Below are 21,271 nucleotides of genomic sequence, written 5' to 3'. Positions count from 1 at the left end.
CTCACCTAGATGTAAGCATGCAAGTAAGCTAAGAGAGTGCCCGGGTGGGCTACCACTGGGTGCTCGTCGCGGCCCCGAGTCGGGTCGTGACAAAAGTGGTATCAGAGCAGTTCAGTCATAGGGTCTACGAGCCGTGTTTAGTAGAGTCTTGGTTATGGGTGTGTTGCGCGCCACACTTATAAACAAGAAGCTGCGGACATTTTAGGAATAAATGACCTTCTTTATTCATAAGAATCGTGCGATAGAGCTATGATGTAGGAAATTCTTGCTCCTAAATCGTGTGTTGTGTATTTCAGAGATGCCTAAAAAGGGAAAGACTACGGTAGCCCAAAAGGGCAAGACGGTGGCAGAGAAGCGGGCTATGAAAGCACCGCCACCGGTAGTAGAGGAAAGTGAGTCCCAGGGTGCGGCTCAATCTCAGTCCTCCCAGACAGTGCCCGTCTCTGAGGAGCGTGAGGGAGCCTCAGCCCCAGCTCCAGCACCTCCAGCTCCTCCACCGAATGCTTCAGGCCAAGAGGTAAAAGAGGCCATTACTTTGTTGACTCAGTTGGTTGCGGCCCAGGCTCAGAGGCACAGTTCAGGGTACGGCGATAGGGTTGTTAGTGCAAGAGCCGGTGATTTCATTACTTTGAACCCTCCGGAATTCTTTGGGTCAAAATCGGAGGAGGATCCCCAGGACTTTATTGATGGTATGCTAAGGACGCTCCGGTTGATACATGCTTCGGACACCGAGTTAGTGGAGTTAGCGTCATATAGATTGAGGGATATCTCGATTCAGTGGTATACGGTATGGATGGCTTCACGGGGAGCAAATGCACCTCCCCCGGTATGGCAAGAGTTTGTTGATGCTTTTCTCCGTCATTATATGCCCCCAGAAGTTCGGCGAGCTAGGGCCGATAAATTCTTAAATTTGAGGCAAGGCAGTATGAGTGCCCTAGAGTATAGCCTCCGTTTTAACTCCTTAGCCAGGTATGCTTCGACCATGGTAGCAGATATGGGCGACAGGGTACATCGGTTCGTAAAGGGCCTAGGGCCACATTTGATGGACAAATGCTTGACTGCGTCCCTTCAGGACGGTATGGATATTGCACGCATTCAGGCACATGCTCAGAACTTAGAGGAAAGCCTACAACAGCGGAGAAGTGAACGTGAACAGAATAGGGGACATAGCAAGAGGGCCAGATCTTCGGGCCCAATAAGTGAGTCCAGAGGCGGACACAGGCAACAGTTCCCTAGACATTCGGGTTATTCTATGAACCAGTGACCTTCCCTTTGTTCCATATTTTCCCAGCTTGTTCATACATCAACAAAATTCAAAGAAAAGCCAAATTTCAAAGCATAACCTACATAGAAACATCTGTCCAACTAAGGAAATTATCTTACGAGTGTCCTTAAACCGGGACACCGCACCTAAAACAAAAAGAAATTATCCAGACATCCAAAACAAACCAAAGCAGTAATTTTCTTAAAACAATCCCTACAAGGGAAAATGGGAATCAAGCTGATATAAAAAAAAAGGGGGGGGGGGGGGGGGGGGTCTCTAAGTCACTCCTTTGTTGGTCGCCTCATCACCTCTGGCATCTGAGTCACTGGATTCTTCACCGCCAAGCCTGGACGCACTCAGGAAGGAGAACTGCGGGACATCTCGAGTGGTCACTTTGGGGTGCTTCTTCTTTGGGACTAGGGTCTTCAGAAGGCTCTTGACACCCTTCCACATCCTCACAAATAGCTTATCCCTAGCCTATTTCTTCTTCTTCTCTCGGTCCAATTTCTCCTAAAGATCCACGTGGGCCTGGGCCAGAGATCCAAAAGCACCCTGCAAGGCATCCACAATGTCCTCCATTTTGGTCTAAGTCTCCAGATAACCCTTCATCTCATCCGGGGTGAAATAACCAGCAGCAGCACCAGACGACCCGACTTCCATGGAAGGCCGTGTAAACCCCATAATGGCCTCCTTCAATGCTGCCATATCTACCTCCATGAGCTCTAACGTACCCGGGGCCTATTAAGCACCACTCATATCGCCACCTCCCTCTTGGCCCTCGCTGGCCTCATCATCGTCCGAGTCGGTCCTTCTTCTCTTACCCCTGCCCTGTGACCCCTTCACCTTCAAAGGGTTGAAAGGGACATCACACTCAAACATATCGGTCGCCAGGCTCCACAAGCACACCCGCCCTTTCGCATAAGTGGGTAATCAGGGAGAGAAACATCAAGCTCGAGCCAGCCTTAACCATGAAACTCCACCACTCCTCAATCACTTGCATCCCCACATTCACTCGCACACCATTTAGAAAACAAGTAACCATAAGGGCCCGGGAGTAAGTGACATCAGTAATGTTACTCGAAGGGCGAACCCTTCGGGCAACAAGATTCAGCCACTTCCGAGCCTCTGGAGTAAAGTGACGGCTCTTGATGGCAGACCGGGTGATGCCCCAAGTGGTCTTCCTCCTCTTGGACTCTTGTACCAACACCCTCACCAACCAAGGACCGTTCTCCTCATGGTCCTTGGCCCTCAACTCAGCCTGCGAAGGGTTGGGAAAACCATGAACAACATTTATCGCCTCCACACCCACCTTTATATTGACCCCTCTAATAGTGATCTCAGGTTCCGGAGTAGTCCAATCAACAGTAGGGAGCATGATATAGAAATCCCTAACCCAGTTACAGTTAATATCTCCCGGCTCCTCGACTAATGGACCCCAACCAATTTGATGTAGGAGTTGATAGAATTCCGGGGCCAGCTCTTCCACCTGATCCATGAAAAAGGCCCTCTCATGAAGTAGATCCTTGGTCTGCTGCTCCATGTAGCTTCTCTTGCATGAATGCGAAGAAAACCTAACATAGGCGGGGGCAGCAGGTGCTTGTTATTGTTATTGTTGTTATTGTGGACTTGCTATAGCAAGGTGAGATAGCTAGCCTGTAAAGGGAAAATCGAGTTAGAATAATGTGGCACAAAGATTAGGCAGTGATAAGACGTGCGTAATTAAGTTAAAACCCGGACTATATTGGTTTATAAGGTTCTACCTCAGGCAGCTTCGCCGCGGTGGTTGTAGGATGACCGCTGCGGCGAAGCCGCCATAGCTTTAAAGGGGCCTGCCACAGTGACGATTTTCTGCCATAGCGATGTTGTCGCCGCTGTAGCCGGCTCACCGTAGCAAGCAAGTGTCCGCTACAGCAGACATCTCCCAGATTTACTCAATCCTCGCCTGCAATACCACGAGCGTCGTAGCGCCACCGCTATAGTGAAAAAGGATCTGCTATTTTCTCCAATGAGCAACCCTTAAACCCAAATTCTAGAATTCCAAATATTTCACCATAGTTTTCACCTTTTTTGCAAGGATCAAGTACTATGATAGCATACATGAATTTTACAACCTATAGCACCTCATTTCAACCACAATGAGCACCAAATTTTAAGTAAACTCATCAAAAATTGCACCTCTACCAAACACCCCCACCCCAACATGAACTACCCTATTTTAAGCAGATATTTAGTAGTAAGTAATGATTGGGACAGTGTGAACGACGAAATAACCCACCATGACCCAAGAACTTCATACCCCAAGAAATCAAAAACCCTTGTTCCAAAGGACCCACTTTTGCTCTAACCTAGCAACTTAGACATGGAAAATTTGAAATAAAAGGCTATAATCAAGTTATAGGACAATGAGAGGGAGTACATACCTTGAAATAGTTAGAGATCTATAAGCTTTTGCTCGAGAAGTGTCCCTTGGGCTACAAAGAAATTCTTCCTCTTCCTTGAGTTATGTGAGTAGTATAATGAGTAATGAAGGGGGTAGGGTGTTTAAATAGGAAGTGAGGAGGGAGATAAGAGGCCTGGAGAGATGAATACGGGGAAAAAATTTCGTGGGTAGTGGGTGAGTTTCGGTTATTGAGAAATGAGGGGTGAACTAAATCACCCCACTTTTAAAACTGCTCGCGTTCCCCTGCAGCGGTAGAGTGACCGCTGCGGCGGTACCGCTATAGCGGTCCATTAACCGTTGTAGCGGACTGCGCCCGTCCGACCACTTTGTAATTTTTCCCTTTTCGCGACGATAACTCGAAATCCTGCCTCCTAGGGTGTAGGGGCTGGGAGCGTGACAATTTCCCCATCCCACGTCATTCGGGGATGAATGGTGATTTAATTGGTATCTGATATAACGACCCGCCCGGTCGTACCCGTGCCCAATATAGGCCTAAGATCTTATATGGTAGCCTTATGGGGTATCTAAAATGAATAACAGTGAGAAAAATCAAGTTCAGAAAGAGTTAAAAATTATGGGCCCGGGCAAGATTTGGTCCGCCGGAGCGGACATCATGGACCAGTGAGCGCGTTTTTCCATACTTAGTTTTATATTTTACCCTTCTTTTTAATAAAATACCCTTCAATGCTGCTATTAGATTTTACATGAAGAAAAACCCTTGACACCAAGAAAGGAGGCTCCTCCAACATTCTTCACATCTTCCCCTTCAACTATCACCGCTCGCGGATTTCGGATAAAGACTAAGAAGGTGGATATTTCATGGAAGTTTAAATAGTTGCTTGTCATCAAGGTAGGTGACGGTTTACTTGAGTTAGAATTTGATTAGTGAGTCGTATATACGTATAGAATTCATGGGAGAAAGCATGGTTAGGTCTTCAGACACGGAGTTTGGATAGATATGTTCATAATTTAATGGAAGTTTTTGTATATATAGTAACTAGGGTAACAACGAATGTATAAATGGGTACTAAGTTCTACAATTATTGAGGTCTATGTGCTACTGATATGAAGTGATCACCTGTCGCTGTTAAAGAGGGTTACCCCATAGGTTAGCATAATTATTCTAAGGTATATCTAATTTCCGCAATAAATTATTGAGTTATGTGTAATATTCATACGGCCGATTATTCTTGTCAATAAAAAGGGTTGCATTGGGTGAGTTGAAGCGAAGGCATAATAGTATTACGCCCGTCAAGGGAATATTTCATAACATTGATTTCATTCATTAGCATCATTGCATACATTTGCATGTGGTTATGGAATAATGCATGGAGCGGAAAGTCTGAGTAAGTATCAGTTGTGCTATCTGATTTTATGGCTAAGTTGGGTTGAATATGAGGTACTACTTAATAATCTATCATTGGAAGTGATGTGAAGATAAATATATTTAAATATATGAAAAGGCACATTTAACCGGGGGTGAGGATGTGGCCTAGTTGTGAGCTCGTGGTTTGAGGTTCGTTCCGGAACAAGTGGTACATGGATACCATGGGTCCCCTGTAGGTCATGGCTATTGGGAAAAGACACTAATTAGCATGTATGTACTGCTGTGTATTTGGTCATTGCACCGCATTGCATTCACATATCTTTATATTCTCATATTTACATGCTGTCATTCTACTACATCTGCATTATACATCTCTGATAATGGCGTTGAATTGTCTGAAGAGTTCTGATCATGATTGAAGGTGTTGGCATGAGAATGAATTGTTAAGTTTCAGAATTTCTGAGTTAAATCCGATGGATTTAGAGAGTCACAGTGTTTGGTGAAAATGTGTTGAGTACGTTCCGTGGATGCATCATACCCTAGTGAGTGAACCGGATATAAAACCCTAGTAAATTAATGAGATAAGAATTAATTACTTGGCCCTAAGGGAAATACGAAGTAGGACTACACTTGACTAGTCTAATAGCTGACAATACTGTGGGAACAAGGGAACCGGAATAACCAGGAGTTAGAGAGGTGAGTTCGTATCGGTGTAGTTATCTATGTTGGGAGTCGTGGGGCGTACATTGACTTATCTGTTTATCTTATTGATTTTATATTGTGTTGAGTGAACTAATCTTAGTCGACCTATGATGCTTACCAGTACGTGTGGTGTACTAATACTACTCTTGCTACATCCTTTTTAGGTGTAGATGTGTTGCAGGTCATTACTTAAAGTTTCTCTTAGTGGATTATCGGACATCTTCCTACAGCCTTGCTCATCTCATTCCAGGCAGAGGATGTGTCATTTATTTTAGTTTATCCCTGTGTAATAGGAGCTCTTGTACCTGTCTAGACTAGATCCCGGGAATTTTTCAATTTTTCTTGTATTGGTAACAGAGTCATTATGAATATTTACTTTTAAATTGTGATCATTAAATATATTACTGGTGATAAAAAACTTGTTAGAATATTGGGTTGGTTGGCAAGGGTTCGCCTACTAGGAAGTAATATGGTAGGTGCCCACACGACCCGTAATTTGGGTCATGACAAAGCTATTTAGTCTAGATTTGTCTAGCTACTCACTGAATGGCACAATACCATCTTGGGTGTTTAGCCTCCCTAACTTTGAGTTGAATCTCACTTATAATCGATTTAGTTGACTAGCGAATGAGCTCAAAACAAACCCAACATTAGAGCTTTTGCGTTTAAGTCATAATCAATCATGCGATCCTGTTCTTCGCTCACTTGAAAATCTCACTAACCTACACTACCTTGACCTTTCATCAAATAACATCACTGATGATACGGTAATAAGTATCACTTTTCGTAACCTGACAACTTTGCACCTATCATCTTGCGAATTGAAGGATTTTCCACACTTATTGAGAAGTTAGAAATGCTTGAGTTCTTGGATATTTCTAATAATAAGATTCATGGTCAAATCTTTAACTGGTTTAGTAGTATAAGGTGGAACTTATTGTGGTACCTAAACCTTTCACAAAATTTATTAACAGGCCACCTACAACAATTCTATAACTATAAACTAGAGTATCTTGATCTTAAATTTAACTCCCTTGTGGGTCCACTACCTTCTTTTATATGTAACTTGAGCATGCTCAGATTACTGGATTTATCACATAACCACTTCAATGAATCAGTTCCACATTGCTTGGGAATCATGACTGAACAATTTGTTCTCAACTTGAGAAAGAATAATATCAGTGGGAGTCTTCCACCGTTATATGCTCGGAGCACTTCATTGACGACCATTGTCTTGAACGGTAATCACTTTCAAGAAACTATCCCTGTATCGTTGTACTGTTGTCGTCAATTTGAAGCCTTTGATGCGGGAAATATTGCTATAAATGACACATTTCTAGCTAGGATAAGAACTCTTCCAGCGCTGCAGGTCCTTATATTAAAGTCCAATGTGTTCCATGGACCTATAAGTACTTGTCAGAATAACTTTTGCTTTCCCAAGTTGCGGAATTTCGATCTTTCTCATAACAAATTCAGTGGCTCTGAAGGATTTCAAAGAATCTGATAATGAAAAACTCATATGGGAAATTTTCTCTTGTTATGAACAATGTATACAAAGCTATGACTATTTATACAGTTATGCTAAGGACGGAAAATAATATCAATAACTAATCAAGGACTAAATGTTAATATCTAAAAATATGTAACAACCAAAAAAACAAATTTGTACAGCTCATGAAATTCTAGAAGCATGTAAAAGAATATTATGCAGAGTAGAGTACCATTTATATTGTGTGGTCTTGTGTATACTCACTGTGATGAGGATGAGTGTATTTGGGCTGTGTTGGAAATATTTTGTCTGATTGAATTCGAACCCAACTTATCAGAAATAGGCCCAAACAAAATCTGAGGCCCAAAATCATTTTTATTCCTTAAGGGAAGACCTGGTCATTACGAAATATATCTGATGTGTTTGTGTTGGTGAAGTCAACAAACTCATCTTTTTCCAAGACATCAAACTCATCTTCTTCCTTGAGAGATAACATAGAAATTAGGGTTCCATCATCCCCCCTCAAGTTGGCGTCCGGTGATCGGATACCTAACTTGCCCAAAAAAATAATGATGCAAAGGCCCAGCCAAGGCTTTAAGTGAATAAATCTGCTAGTTGGGAGGTTGAAGGAACAAAGGACAGAGAAATGAGTCCATCGAGAAGTTTTTCACGAATGAAATGGCAAACAAGTTTGATGTGCTTGGTTCATTCGTGAAAAACTGGATTTTTTGCAATGTGAATGGCGGATTGGTTGTCACAATGCAAAGAAACCAGAAGAGAAGGGGATGCTCTAAGATCAAAGAAAAGAAAAATAATCCATGATATCTCTGCGACAAGACGCCTTATTGAAACAACGAGATGTTTCTTGGATTTCCAAGATATCGGTGAACCACCAAGAATTATGTAAAAGCCACTCACGGAATGGCGAGTAGAAGGGCAAGAGGCCCAATCGGCGTTGCGATATCCAAGAATTTGAAGAGACAGTGAAGAATTCATGAAAAGACCCAAACTTGGGTCACGTCTCAAATACCGGAGAGCGTGAAAAGTTGCTTGAAGATGAGCAGATCTTGGGGAGTGCATATATTGACTGAGAGTTTGAAAGGCATAAGAGAGGTTCGGTCGTGTGTGTGTCAAAAATTTGAGTTGTCCTAAGAGTCTCCGATAGATGGTAGAATTAGATAATAACTTACCTGAGTCCATGGTGAGCTTAAGAGTCGGGTCCATGGGAGTCGAAGCCAAATGGGTAGAAAGATCTGGGTGTTCCAACAAAAGATCCTTGGCAAATTTACGTTGGGTTACAATCAAACCCTTTTTAGTGTAAAATCTCCATTCCCAGAAAGTAATTTGCGAGCCCCAAGTCTTTTATTTTGAATTCTGTGTCCAGAAACTCCTTTAACTCAGTGATTTCTTATTGGTTGTTGCCTGTTAGGAAGATGGCATCGACATAGACAGGTAAGACTGTAACAAGACTGCCAGAGGACTTGTAAAACAACGAGTAATCATTCAAAGATGAAATGAATCCATGAGTCCCTAGAGCTATAGACAATCTGGCGTACCACTAGCGTAAAGCTTGTTTGAGCCAATAAAGGGACTTCCTCAAATGACAAACATGAGAGGGAGAAGGTGGTGTCAATCGCGAAGGAAATTTCATGAAGACCTCCTCATCCAAATCACCATGTAAGAAGCCGTTATCTACATCCAGTTGAAACAAAGGCCAACTGTTCTTGACTGCAATAGCAAGAATGGATCTAATAGTAGTCATCTTCACGACTGGTGAGGGCAATTCCTGGTATTTTTTTAGGTTACCCTAGAAATAATTTAGACATAGGAACTGAGTGTGCAAAAAGGAATAAAGACTCATAAAACTTGACATTTCTGCTTATAATGACCTGTTTATTTAGTAGATTTATCACCTTGTAACCCTTTTTACCAAAAGGGTAACCTAAAAAAATACCAGGAATTGCCCTCGGTGAAAGTTTATCTCTGTTGTGAGACAATGTGGAAACAAAACATAAGCAACCAAAAGACTTAAGATGAGCGTAAGAGGGAGGTTTCTGGAAAAGTTTATCATAAGATGAACTGTGTTGAAGAACTTTGGAAGGAAGAAGACTAATGATATGAGTTGTTGTCAACAATGCTCCCCCCCTCCCCCTCCCAGTATCATGGTTGTAAATGAGACTAATACATAAGAGCTCTACACACCTCTAATAAATGTTTGTGTTTTCTTTCAGCTGCCCCATTTTGTTGAGGGGTAGCAATATAGGATGTTTGATGCATAATTCCTTGGGAAGAAAAAAATTCAGTTGTAAGATTCCCAGACTCTAGTTCATAGGCATTATCTGACCTTATCACTTTCACTTTCTTGGAAAATTATCTCTCAACATAAGCTAGGAAAGATTTCAGAATGGGGAAGGCATTGGATTTAGTGGATAAAAGATAAGTCCAAGTTGTTCTAGAGAAATCATACACAATAGTTAGGAAATATTTTTCGCCTTTATATGTTTGAGTCTTGTAGGGTCCCCAAGTGTCTATATGGTCCCCAAGTGTCTATATGTATCATGTCAAAATACTCATGTGTAGAAATGTTACTTTTGGAAAATGATAATTTAGATTGTCTGGCCACGGGGCAAATATCACAAGGAAACTGCGATGTCTTAGAATGAGAGGCTGAAATTCCAGTAATTTTCTTCATACTATGATAAGGTAAATGTCCCAATCTATAATGCCAAAGCTTGAAGGAATCAAAATTTTCAGAAACTGTGCTCATTTCATTAATAGGAAATTCAGTACAAACATCAGGACTGCTCATAGACACTGGTAAAGAAGACAAATGAGTCCACATTAGACACAACAGGACTCTTAGGAGAAAATAAACGAGATTAATAACTAACGATTGACTAGGCTTTGTTTTAATAGGCTTGGATGTGGATATGTTATTGTTCAGCAGATACAGATCTCCAACATCTTCACCAAAAATCTGCTTCTTCAACATTGAATGGTCTTGTATATGAAACAACCATTTTTTTGTAATAAGAACTCCTAGATCAGTTTTATCAACAAATTAGCTGACTGAAACAAAATTTCGTTTGAAAGAAGGAACATAGTAGACATTTAGTAAGACAATATGAGTGGTTAGAACCACATCACCCATATTCCTAACAGTGACCTTAAAAGAGTTAGGCAAAGTGACAGAAACAGGGTTAGGAAGTAATTTGAAATTGTGAAACAAAGATTTGTCAAAAGTCATATGATGAGAGGCCCTTAAATCTATTATCCAGGGGGTTAGATTAAAAAATGAAATACAAGATGTGCAATCTTTTAAAATGTTATAGATACTAGCCACGTTTGCACTGTGTTGTTCTTCTGTTCCAGTCCTAGATTTGAGTGCTTGAAACATTTCAATCAATTGTTGGCACTGGCACGTTGTAAAAGCTTCAATGTTGAATATGGAAGACTTGTTGTTTCTAACAATCCTATTTGCTGGAAAAGTGTTCATCATGCTAGATTGCTCATCATTTCCTAAAGTAGCACCATTACCCATACTCTCTCCTGTATTTGCAACATTTGCTCTTGCATTGTTAAAAGGCTTCTTAGATTTGTTTATGAATTTAAAATCTGGTGGAAAACCTATTAACCTATAGCATTTCTGCCTAGTATGGTTTGTCCTCTTACAAAAAGTGCAATACAAATTGTTAATTTGGTGGTTCATAATTCTGAACATTTCTGGGAGTGAAGCTTTGTGTGTTTCCTTTGTTTGCAGCAAAATTCCTTTGCTCATTCCACTTTACTGCATTAAAAGCTGAAGATTATGTTGTCACTAAGTTCCCAAAATGTATCTCCTTTTGTGATTCCTCATGGAGGATGATTGAATAAGCCTTGATTACTAGAGGGTAGTGGTTTCATCATAAGAATGTTCCCTCTACATGTTGGGAAAGCTTCATTAAGTCCCATTAGGAACTGTACTAGCTTCATATCTTCATTCATCTTATGATTATGTTCCTTAACACCACACTTGCATTCACAGCTACACACCATAAATGTATTGAGCACTTTCAGTTGATCCCACAGTTTCTTCAGTTTATTGAAATAACTTGCAACATCAATTGTTCCTTGGGTGATATTATTGAGATCTCTTTGTAATTGAAAAAGTTTTGAACCATCAAGCTGACCATACCTCTCTTGGAGCTCATTCCATAGATCTGAAGCTGTTTGTGAATAAATCACACTCTCTGAAATATCCTTTCTTAGAGAGTTCAAAAGCCAAGCAATGACCATGTCATTGCACCTTCTCCACTGCTCAAACGGAGATGAGGTTTCATCTAGTACTTGTGCCTTTTCATTGATAAAGCGTAACTTGGTTTTGGCTAAGAGAGAAATCAGAACTCCTCTCTTCCAATTTCCAAAACTGGCTCCATCAAAATTAACATTTATCAAATTCATTCCAGGTGAATCTGAGGCATTCAAGTAGTAAGGATGAGATGGTGGAAGGAGATTTGCTTCTCCTTTCTCAGTAGAAGCACTGGAAACATTACTAGGAGTCGATTGTGGTGCCATTTTTTTAGCGTTGATTGAGATGTGATTTGAGTTTATAAGATTAAGAAAAAAATGAAGGAAGATTGAAAGAGAATTTCCCTAAACTGCTCTAATACCATGAAGGATTTCAAAGAATCCGATAATGAAAAACTCATATGGGAAACTTTCTCTTGTATTTCTGTATGAACAATGTATACAAAGCTATGACTATTTATACAGTTATGCTAAGGACTGAAAATAATATCTATAACTAATCAGGGACTAAATACTAATATCTAAAAATATGTAACAACCTAAAAAACAAATTTGTACAGCTCATGAAATTCTAGAAGCATGTAAAAGAATCTTGTGCAGAGTGTCATTTATATTGTGTGGTCTTGTGTATACTCCTTGTGCTGAGGATGGGTGTATTTGGGTTGTGTTGGAAATATTTGTTCTGATTGAATTCAAACCCAACTTATTAGAAATAGGCTTAAACAAACTCTGAGGCCCAAAACCATTTTTATTCCTTAAGGGCAGACCTCGGTCATTACGAAATATATCTGATGTGTTTGTGTCGGTAAAGTCAACGAACTCATCTTCTTCCAAGACATCAAATTGTTCTTCTTCCTTGAGAGCTAACATAGAAATTAGGGTTCAATCAGGCTCACTGCCTGCAAAAGTTTTTGAAAACTTCAGAGCAATAACTAGATTAGATGGTGCAGATGAAGGAAAGATCAAATAAATGAGTACAATTTTAGGAGATTCTCTTATATATGAGGATTCTGTTAGGTTGGTGATCAAAAGCCAGGATATTGAGCTTGAAAAGATCACCACAATTTTGACAGCCATAGATCTCTCAAGCAACGATTTTGAAGGTGTGATTCTGAAAGCACTAAAGGATCTTGGCTCACTTTGGATACTCAATTTATCCGATAATAATCTCAGAGGTGATATTCCCATGGAAATGGGGCAATTGAATATGCTTGAAGTGTTAGATCTTTATTGGAATCATCTCACAGGAAAGAGTCCACAGGAACTGACAAAACTAAAGTTCCTGGCAGGCTTAGAGCCCGTTTGGATTGGCTTATAAGTTGCTTATAAGTTGTTTTCAGCTTTTTTGAGTGTTTGGCTGGTCAGCTTAAAGTCATTTTGTGCTTAAAATAAGCTCAAAAAAATAATTGGGCCCATTTGACTTAGCTTATCTGTTACACCCCGGAAAAATTTCGCGTTACCAAAAACTGTAGACGGCTTAGAATGGGCCAAAGGGCCAATACAGCGCGAACGCGCCCCAACGTGGCGCGAACGCGCTGAACAAAAATCTGAAAATCAATTTCAGAATGAAGGTTGTGTTATAAGAAGGTAATAATAGCATATATATGACATTTGGAGACCATATGGTGTAAATTAGTTCATATGTTAATTGACGAAAAGCCCTCGTTGCTGCAAGCTAAGTGGGGCCCACATGTCAAAGTTTTATAAAGGACATATGAAGATACATACGAGTAGTATATGGAAAGTTGAGCAAGTCCTAAGAAGGACCCATAAGCAAAAAATGGGCATAAGCCCTCCAAAAGGACGATTTAAGGAAATGTTTTCGGATGATCTGACTTGAAAGGGCAAAAACGGCATTATAAGTTTGGAATTTGGGAAAACCACCAGAAATAAAAGTTGTATATAATTGAAAGAGCTTTCTAACCATAGGTCGTGGGCCCTCATACGATATCGGGATCAAGAGTTATGACCGTTTTACTGAACGAACATCCAGTCAGAAAATTTAACCCTGCGCGAACGCTCCCAAAGGGGGCGCGAACGCGCATAAGGAGTTTATATAACCCTACGCGATCACGCCAGAAGGCAGCGCGAACGCGCTGAGCATTTTTCCAGTAGTTTCTGGCAGCTTCTAAACGTTATCAAAAGGGGGAAACCCCCCCTCATTTTCAGTTGTAAACACGAAAAACACCCCCAAAAACTCTCCAAAAATCTGGAGAGTTCTCCCCAACTCCCCAAACCAAATTTTTCCCAAACCAGGTATAAAATTCCAAATTTCAGTCCGGGTAGCGTATAATTATTGGTGCAGAATCATATAACAGTGTGTGGTGGCCTAAATTTAGCGTGGAAAAGTGGAGATTAAGCAATATTAAAGGGAGAAAGGTATGAATCTCTTTCTATTTGTGCTATACTGAGTTAATTAGTTATGAAAGTTGGAAAACAGCGTGTGGGCTGTTTTATGAGATATTTTGGAGTTGGAAACATTATATTTGATGTTGGTATTGTTGTTGTTGTTGTTGGCTGCTGAATTAAAAATTTGGGCTAGGCATATAAACAGGGGAGATGCTGCCCGATTTTCGGCAGAATATAAAATAGTATAATTTGAATTATGGCACAAGTGTACGATGAAAAGGCTAACATTAGTGTGAATTATCTTAAATGTAGACTTACAAGCTCGGACACATAAGCGTAGCTAATAGGACGTGGAACAGGTATGTTAAGGCTCGTCCCTTTTCTTTCAAAGGCATGATCCCAATATTGTGAATTTAAAATTGTCTCCATATCTTACTTGTTTTTAAAAGTTAGATGTCTATGAATCTAAGGTATGATTGCTTTCCCGATAACCCGTCAACATTTTTCAAAATGTTCGTATTCTTCCAAAACAAAGGTTTATGGTATTGTAAGCTTTTATGACAAAAATGATGGATATGTATTACAATGACGTCAAATATGAGAAAATATCTATGACAGATATGTTGACGATACGTTCCTACCATTAATATGACATATTAAAATGTTAAGTTATTTCTTGATTTCTCAACTCTATTATGGATAATGACTATTTTAAAGGTTCCAAGTATATGAAACGATGCCTTATAATCCGATTCTATGTTTTCTCATGATGAAACTCTCCATTGATAGTCTCGCCTTATATTAATTGTCCCTTCAAGGTGAGACACGACGCCCACGGCTATTCCATAATATAATCGGAGGTTACCGACCTTATGTCACTCCGACGGATACATGACTTTCTTTGGGCTCTCATGCATGCTGCTATATGATATATATATATGATATGTATATGTACATGTGGGATATATGTGGGGAAGGGAGATATGTTGCGCTATAGACGCATTGCCACCTGGTCAGCTGGCGTGATTTATCATCCCGGACGCGGGATGCCCGGACGCGGGCCATATGTGGGGGAGCCGACGTATTTCGGCGCTATGATATGACGATATGTTCTACTTTCCATGTATATGAAAAGGAATTGTTTTAAGGAAAGATAAGCATGCATGACATTCGTCCAAAAAGGGCACTCATATGTACAGGTTACTCTCTTATCTACTATATGCTCTATGAACTCATTATATTATTATTCATACTGTATGTTCTCGTTATGTTACTATTCATGTCTTACATACTCAGTACATTGCTCGTACTGACCCCCTCTTTCTTCGGGGGCTGCGTTTCATGCCGCGCAGGTACACCCAAATGAGTTGAAGCTAATATAGAAGATATTTTAGCAGAGTTGGCAAGCTCCACTTGATCCTGGAGTGCTACCGAGTCAGAGTACATGTGCTACGATGTCTGATAAATGTTAGAGACTTTGCAGACAGAGTCGTGGGTATAGGATGTCGGTATTGTGAGCGGCTCCACTAGCCTATGTGTCATTTTATGTGATGTTATAAAGTTCATATGACCACAGATTATATTGATTGAGTACGATGAAAAAAAAATTGAAAGCTTTACTATGTTTTCCACTCCTTATTAATGCAAGAGTCTAAGGAAATTAAGTACGTAATAAGAGTCAGCGGGTTCGCTCGGCTCCGAGTATGGGGTCGGGTGCCCATCACACCCTAGTAAAGTCGGGGTGTGACATTATCTAAAGCAGCTTATAAGCTGAAAACAGCTTATAAGCCAAAAAAAATAAGTTAGACTACCCTAACTTATTTTTTTTAGCTTATAAGCTGCAAACAGCTTATAGGCATAAGCCCATCCAAACAGGCTCTTAAACCTCTCTCAAAATCTTCTTGTTGGACACAGTCCTCGAGTTTCACAATTCAACACATTTGAAAATAACTCGTATGGTGGAAACTTTGATTTATGTGGTCCTCCTTTATCAAATCATTGTGGAACGAGTGATCCGTCACATGTTCCTCATCCATTGGAGTCCGAAGAAGAAGATGAGTCATACTTTGCGAGTGGATTTACCTAGGAATCAGAAGTAATAGGCTACAGTTGTGGACTAGTCATTGGAACTGTTGTGTGAAGCGTCATGTTTAAAGCTCGTAAAACAAAATGGTTAGTGATATTTCTTGAAGGCATTTTTCCCAAGAAAATGAGAAGGCCAAAGAAGAGAGCTCAAAGACGATGGACATAATGGAAGATTGAGAGGTTCAATTTGTCCTTGTATAGTAAGTAATGTTGGAATTAGCCCACGAATGTGTTTTTGTTTGTTTATCTAAGTGAACTTTCCCGTTTCTATTTTTCTCTTTTTAATTTTCTGTTTGTTGTTTGTATATGTCTGATATCAACTTAATTGTATGTTTTACTTTAGCATTAATGGTTATTCAGTTAAGTTTCTATCTGTTTCTGTTGCTTTCCAACTGATCTTGAGTGAGTAGCAACTTGCTTGATGGAAAAAATTACAACAAATTTTTAGAAGCATACCTTAGTAACAACTGCATGGCAAAACAGTGTTAAATGTAAAACTGAAGTACAGAGATAGAGGGAAAGGACTAATAAATATCCGAACAACTCATTCAATAATTATGATGTTACTTCCATTGTTTTTTGTTTGCCATTATTAATGAGTTTGCTGATATAAATTGCCTGCTTAAATTACTTTATGATTGGAATGTGCCTTTGTGAATTTCCTCTTAACTAAACAAATGTTGTTTACTTTTGAACATACTTCTTTCCAGGAACATGCATGACTAAAAGTTTCAATAAGCAAAGCAGTAAATATGAAGAGTTGGTTCATGATTAAAATCACTTGATAAAAAGGCTTGTATTTGTGAATACTGCTGTAGAAGAGAACTAAAATAGCAAATTAAGCCTTTCTAGCTCATGTGGACATTATTATTTGGTTTCAAACATTGTTTAGAAGTGACATTTATCGCGTTCTAGCTTTAGCAACCTTTGACAGGAACATTAAATAGTATACTTGCAATAGCTTTTTAAAAGAATAATCGACTTATATAAGATGTGTAGCAGAAAATATTACCAGAATTCTGTAGCACCACAACTGTGGTCGGGGTATATTGCAATAACCATTCAGACTTTAGTACAGTAAAAGTAGGCAATTTCCACAGGAACTCCATCTGTTCCCTTTTTTTTAAAAAAAAAAATAAAGATAATCTTATTACTAATGAAAGGTGCATCATTAATTTCTTTGAAGCTTTCACGCATTGGCAATTACGACGTTCTTGCTTGTTTCAGTCTTAAATCTTTAAAATATCAACGTCAGGTATAATTCCTGTCCTTTAGCTTCGATTTCTTAGCATTGTCTGCTTAAGACACTTTTATATCAAATCTCAATAAAAACATTTCTGGTGATTAAAACACATTCGCGGAAAATGTTTATACTATTGGATCAGGTAATAAACTTCGAAATTAGTGGCTCCCGAACTCCCTCCAAATTAATCCACCTTTTAAATATGCTTCTAGCATTACCAACAAAGATTATAGAAACCACAAATGTACTCTTAAGGCCAAGACAAAGAAAAATCGGAAATCCAAAATCTGGCAAAAACCATTACCTCTTTGATGAACATGAATCTCTACCAAGTAAATGAGTTCCCGGGTGCTTTTGCCTAGTTTGCTCTTCGATCTTTTCAAGATTAAGAAAATGCGCATTTTTTAAATGAATATAGCGGGAAGCTTATTCTGCTTGGACACAAAATGTTGTGTTTACTTCTTGGACACAAAATGTTGCGTTTACTTTTATAAGGAATAGTAAGGTTGAATTATTGATTTTGAGTTTCTTGGCTTGTGTTCTAATAGTAACCACATGAAGAAAGAGGTGAGCATGGTCCCTAGCCTTGTTTTTGCCGAGCCTGAGTGTCTATGGCATGGATTGATTGGATGGAGACAGATAGTTAGAAAGTGTGCATTGAGGGTGCTAGTAATCACTAGGTAGCCTAGATTGGCCCAAGCAATTCCCAAAAGTCCCATGCCTTTCTTGGCCAGACCAAACCAACAGGTAATTTCCGACAAGTCTTTCTGAATTAGAAGCAAGAAGTAGAACTAGAAGAAACTTTCTTTCTCTATAAGGATAACCAAAAGCTTAAATATATCATCGAATTATTGAAAATGGCTCATTTATGTCACTCGTTAATAGTTGGGCTCAATTATGTCATCGTTGTGACCGAATAGCTCATCCATGCCACTTACCTTTAATAACTCAAATAGCTGATTTTATAATATCAAATTTTACACGTGGCCTCCAATTAGCGGTCCACATTAGCAACTTAAACCAGCCCAAATTGAATCCCAAATAAAACTAAAACTCGACCCACCCATAACCCTTTTAACCCAAATCCCTATTCTTATTTCCCACATCCAGGTTACTATTAGTAGTTATAAGAGAGGTCTTGTTATGCTTGATCAATTTGGTTTTGTTTTCTTAATTGTGGATTTTTGGTGATTCTTTTTGATCCCTTCTACTAAGTTGACTACGGTTAAGCAACGAGTACTTTGCTACACTTTTTGCTCCCTTTGGTCCATCTTCATTACGATTTTTCTCATCACAAAAACAGTAGTCTGCACTCACTTCCTCACATGCCTTTCTCATCTTTGAATTGTTCTACTTACCCTCTGTTTGGATGGTTGTTTCCCTTTGGTTCATTAATGTACAGTATGGTATGGTACAGTATGGTATTGTATTGTATTAATGAACACAATGTTTGGATAGATTGTATCGTTTGTTGTGATTTAATAACATTTGTATTGTTTAGTTTGACTGTATGGTACTGTATAATAACTTTTAAGTTTACTAAAATACCCTTAACTCTTAATTAGAAATTAATTTATATATATATTAATAAAACTCAGGTAAAGAATAAAATAGGAATTTTAAAAAATAAGTAGTGGACGGGGGTGGTGGAGGGATGGGTGGTGGATGGTAGGGTGGGGTGAGTGGTTGTGGGGGTGGGGCTGGGTGGTGGTGAGGGGTAGTGGGTGGGGGTGGTGGAGGGGTGGATGGTGTGAGGTGGGTGGTGTGGGATGAGGGTGGGGGTGAGCTGTTGTGGGGTGGGGTTGGGCGGTGGTGAGGGGTAGTGGGTGGTGGTTAGGGTGGTGGGGGTGGGTGGTAAAGGAGTGAGGTAGTTGGGGGTGGGGTGGGTGGTAAGGCGGGGGTGGGGGTGAGTGGTAAGGTGGGGTGGGGTGGATGGTGGAGGGTGGGGTAGGGATGGGGTGGGGGTGAGTGGTAGGGTGGGGGTGGGGTGGGGTGAATGGTGGAGGGTGGGTATAATGGAGAAATGAAATACCTAACTACGGAAAAATCACCAAATCCGTGGTTTCAAAAATGGGGACTTTTCATAGTTATAATACCATGGAATGAACTACGGGTTTACAACACCATACCACATAATTTAAAGAACAATGAAAACAAACATGATTTCATAGAAAATCAAACATTAATGAACCATGGGAAACCACCATCCAAACAGGGGTTAGTATCTGCTCTTGTTCTGCCTAGGTCCTCCATTACTTAAAAATATAAAACACTCAGTATCTTCTCCTCTTATGAAGTTCAATGGAGCTTGAAACACTTCTGTAGGGATATAAGAATGGGGATTTGGGTTAAAAGGGTTCTGGGTGAGTCGGGTCTGGGTCGGGTTTTTAATTTTATTTGGGATTTAATTCGGGCTGGTTTAAGTTGGCGACGTGAACCTCTAATTAGAGGCCACATGTAAAATCTGGAATTTTAAAACTAGCCACTTGAGTTGTTAACGTTAAGTGGCATATATGGATGAGAAATATTGGTCACGGCGATAGCATAAATTAGCCCAACTATTAACAAGTGACATAAATGTGTCATTTCCAATAGTTCGATTGCATATTTGAGTTTTTTTCCTTCAATTTTAAAATATAGTAGGGAGACTTTACCCAAGAAATGGTCAAAAAATGGAAAGATCTGAACATATTGTGAATAGATCTGATACCAATACATACTACCTATTTCAATTGTTGTGCTTTCTGAAATTGCATACCTATACAAGGGTTCAAGTTTCAATCAATATTAGGGAATTTAATTATCCTTCTCGAAAACAAAAATTTGAAGTGATCTACTGTAATTTATTGAGTTTTTAAGCTAGTAGTGTGTATTTTTCATCTAGTGCAAGCTTTAAATGAAAAGGCAGGGACACCTTCAACTCTTTGAATGTCAAATACGTTCCTGTAGCCTTTGGATGTTGATACTTGCCTTAACTGAGACTTCTTATTTGTTTAGAAAGAGCCTTTAATCTTGTTGGCTACCCTATTCGTGATATCAATGAACCAGATTATCTGGTATTTGACTATTTCAACTAATTTACTTTGTGGTCTTTTAATTGAGTTTTCTTTGTATTTTTTAACTTGATTTGGAGGCTATTATATGTTCTTCAGTGGTTAACTAACATTCAACGTATTTTCTCAGATACTATACATTTGTACAATAAATTACTTGACAACTGAACATAATAAATCTCTTTCTTTTAAAGGTCTAACATTGTTACATTAACTTGCTGGTATATCCTATCAAGAGATTCTTTACTACCAATATCGTCTCTCCATTTTAGCTCCGAGTATGTATCATCTTTAAATTATTTGAAAAGCTTCTTGGATGCTCTTTAATCTTTCTAATGTGGCAAATTCTATATATTTGATCGAAATTCAGGTTCTCATCAGTTTAGTGAACTGACTCTAATTGGTATAGAGAATTTCTTAAGTGTGTGTTACGCATGGTGCATTCTTTAAGTGATCAGTCTCTCTAATGAAATGACAAAATGTCTGACTAACTTTTTTCATAATTGGTTCAGTGGCTTCAAAATCCCACACGGTATTATTAACTTAAAGAAGCTTGATACATCTTGACCTTTTATGATTGTATTGATTTCATGAAAAAATTGCACCCAAATTTTATGGCATTTGTCCAACTTGACACATTATGTCTTTATTGTTGATTTCTCTTTTTTCACTTGACTAATTAATTAGTTGAGCAATAATTTCTCTTTTCGCACTAGCAATGAAAATCTAGTCATTTATAACGAGAAGAAATTGTTTTCTAAAGATCATCATCTATCAACAATAGTTGTAACATATTCTTTAGCCTTTTTTTATTACTCATTCATGGTACTATAAACAACTATATGTAGTTGGATTTTTAGTAATCCCATATTTAGCAACCAAGACTTAAGACTAGAGTCTTTCTAGAAAAGTTGACTTAACACTTGGGATAGATTATATTGTTTACAACCACAAATTAGTTAGTGCTAGCTAGTAATTGGGGGAGGTACCTCATTTTCTTAGTCGGATGTTTTCTTTTCTTTCTTTAATTTA

At 39.2% G+C, this 21,271-nt stretch overlaps 2 protein-coding genes across 2 annotated transcripts; one reads left to right on the top strand and one right to left on the bottom strand.

Annotated features, from left to right (window-relative positions):
- Positions 1-11,074: 11,074 nt before the first annotated feature.
- LOC132637786 (uncharacterized) lies at positions 11,075-11,776 on the bottom strand. Its single transcript, XM_060354823.1, has one exon. The coding sequence runs from the start codon at positions 11,774-11,776 to the stop codon at positions 11,075-11,077; it is 702 nt and encodes a 233-aa protein (XP_060210806.1).
- Positions 11,777-12,479: 703 nt separating this feature from the next.
- On the top strand, positions 12,480-15,944 carry LOC132637785 (receptor-like protein 33). The gene is made up of 2 exons (XM_060354822.1): positions 12,480-12,787; positions 15,773-15,944. Exons 1-2 carry the CDS (start codon positions 12,480-12,482, stop codon positions 15,942-15,944), a joined length of 480 nt encoding a protein of 159 aa, XP_060210805.1.
- The last annotated feature ends 5,327 nt before the right edge of the window (positions 15,945-21,271 follow it).

The sequence above is a fragment of the Lycium barbarum genome, chromosome 4, assembly GCF_019175385.1.
Source record: "Lycium barbarum isolate Lr01 chromosome 4, ASM1917538v2, whole genome shotgun sequence".
Lineage (NCBI taxonomy): Eukaryota > Viridiplantae > Streptophyta > Magnoliopsida > Solanales > Solanaceae > Lycium > Lycium barbarum.
This window is presented reverse-complemented; position numbering and strand designations above follow the sequence as displayed.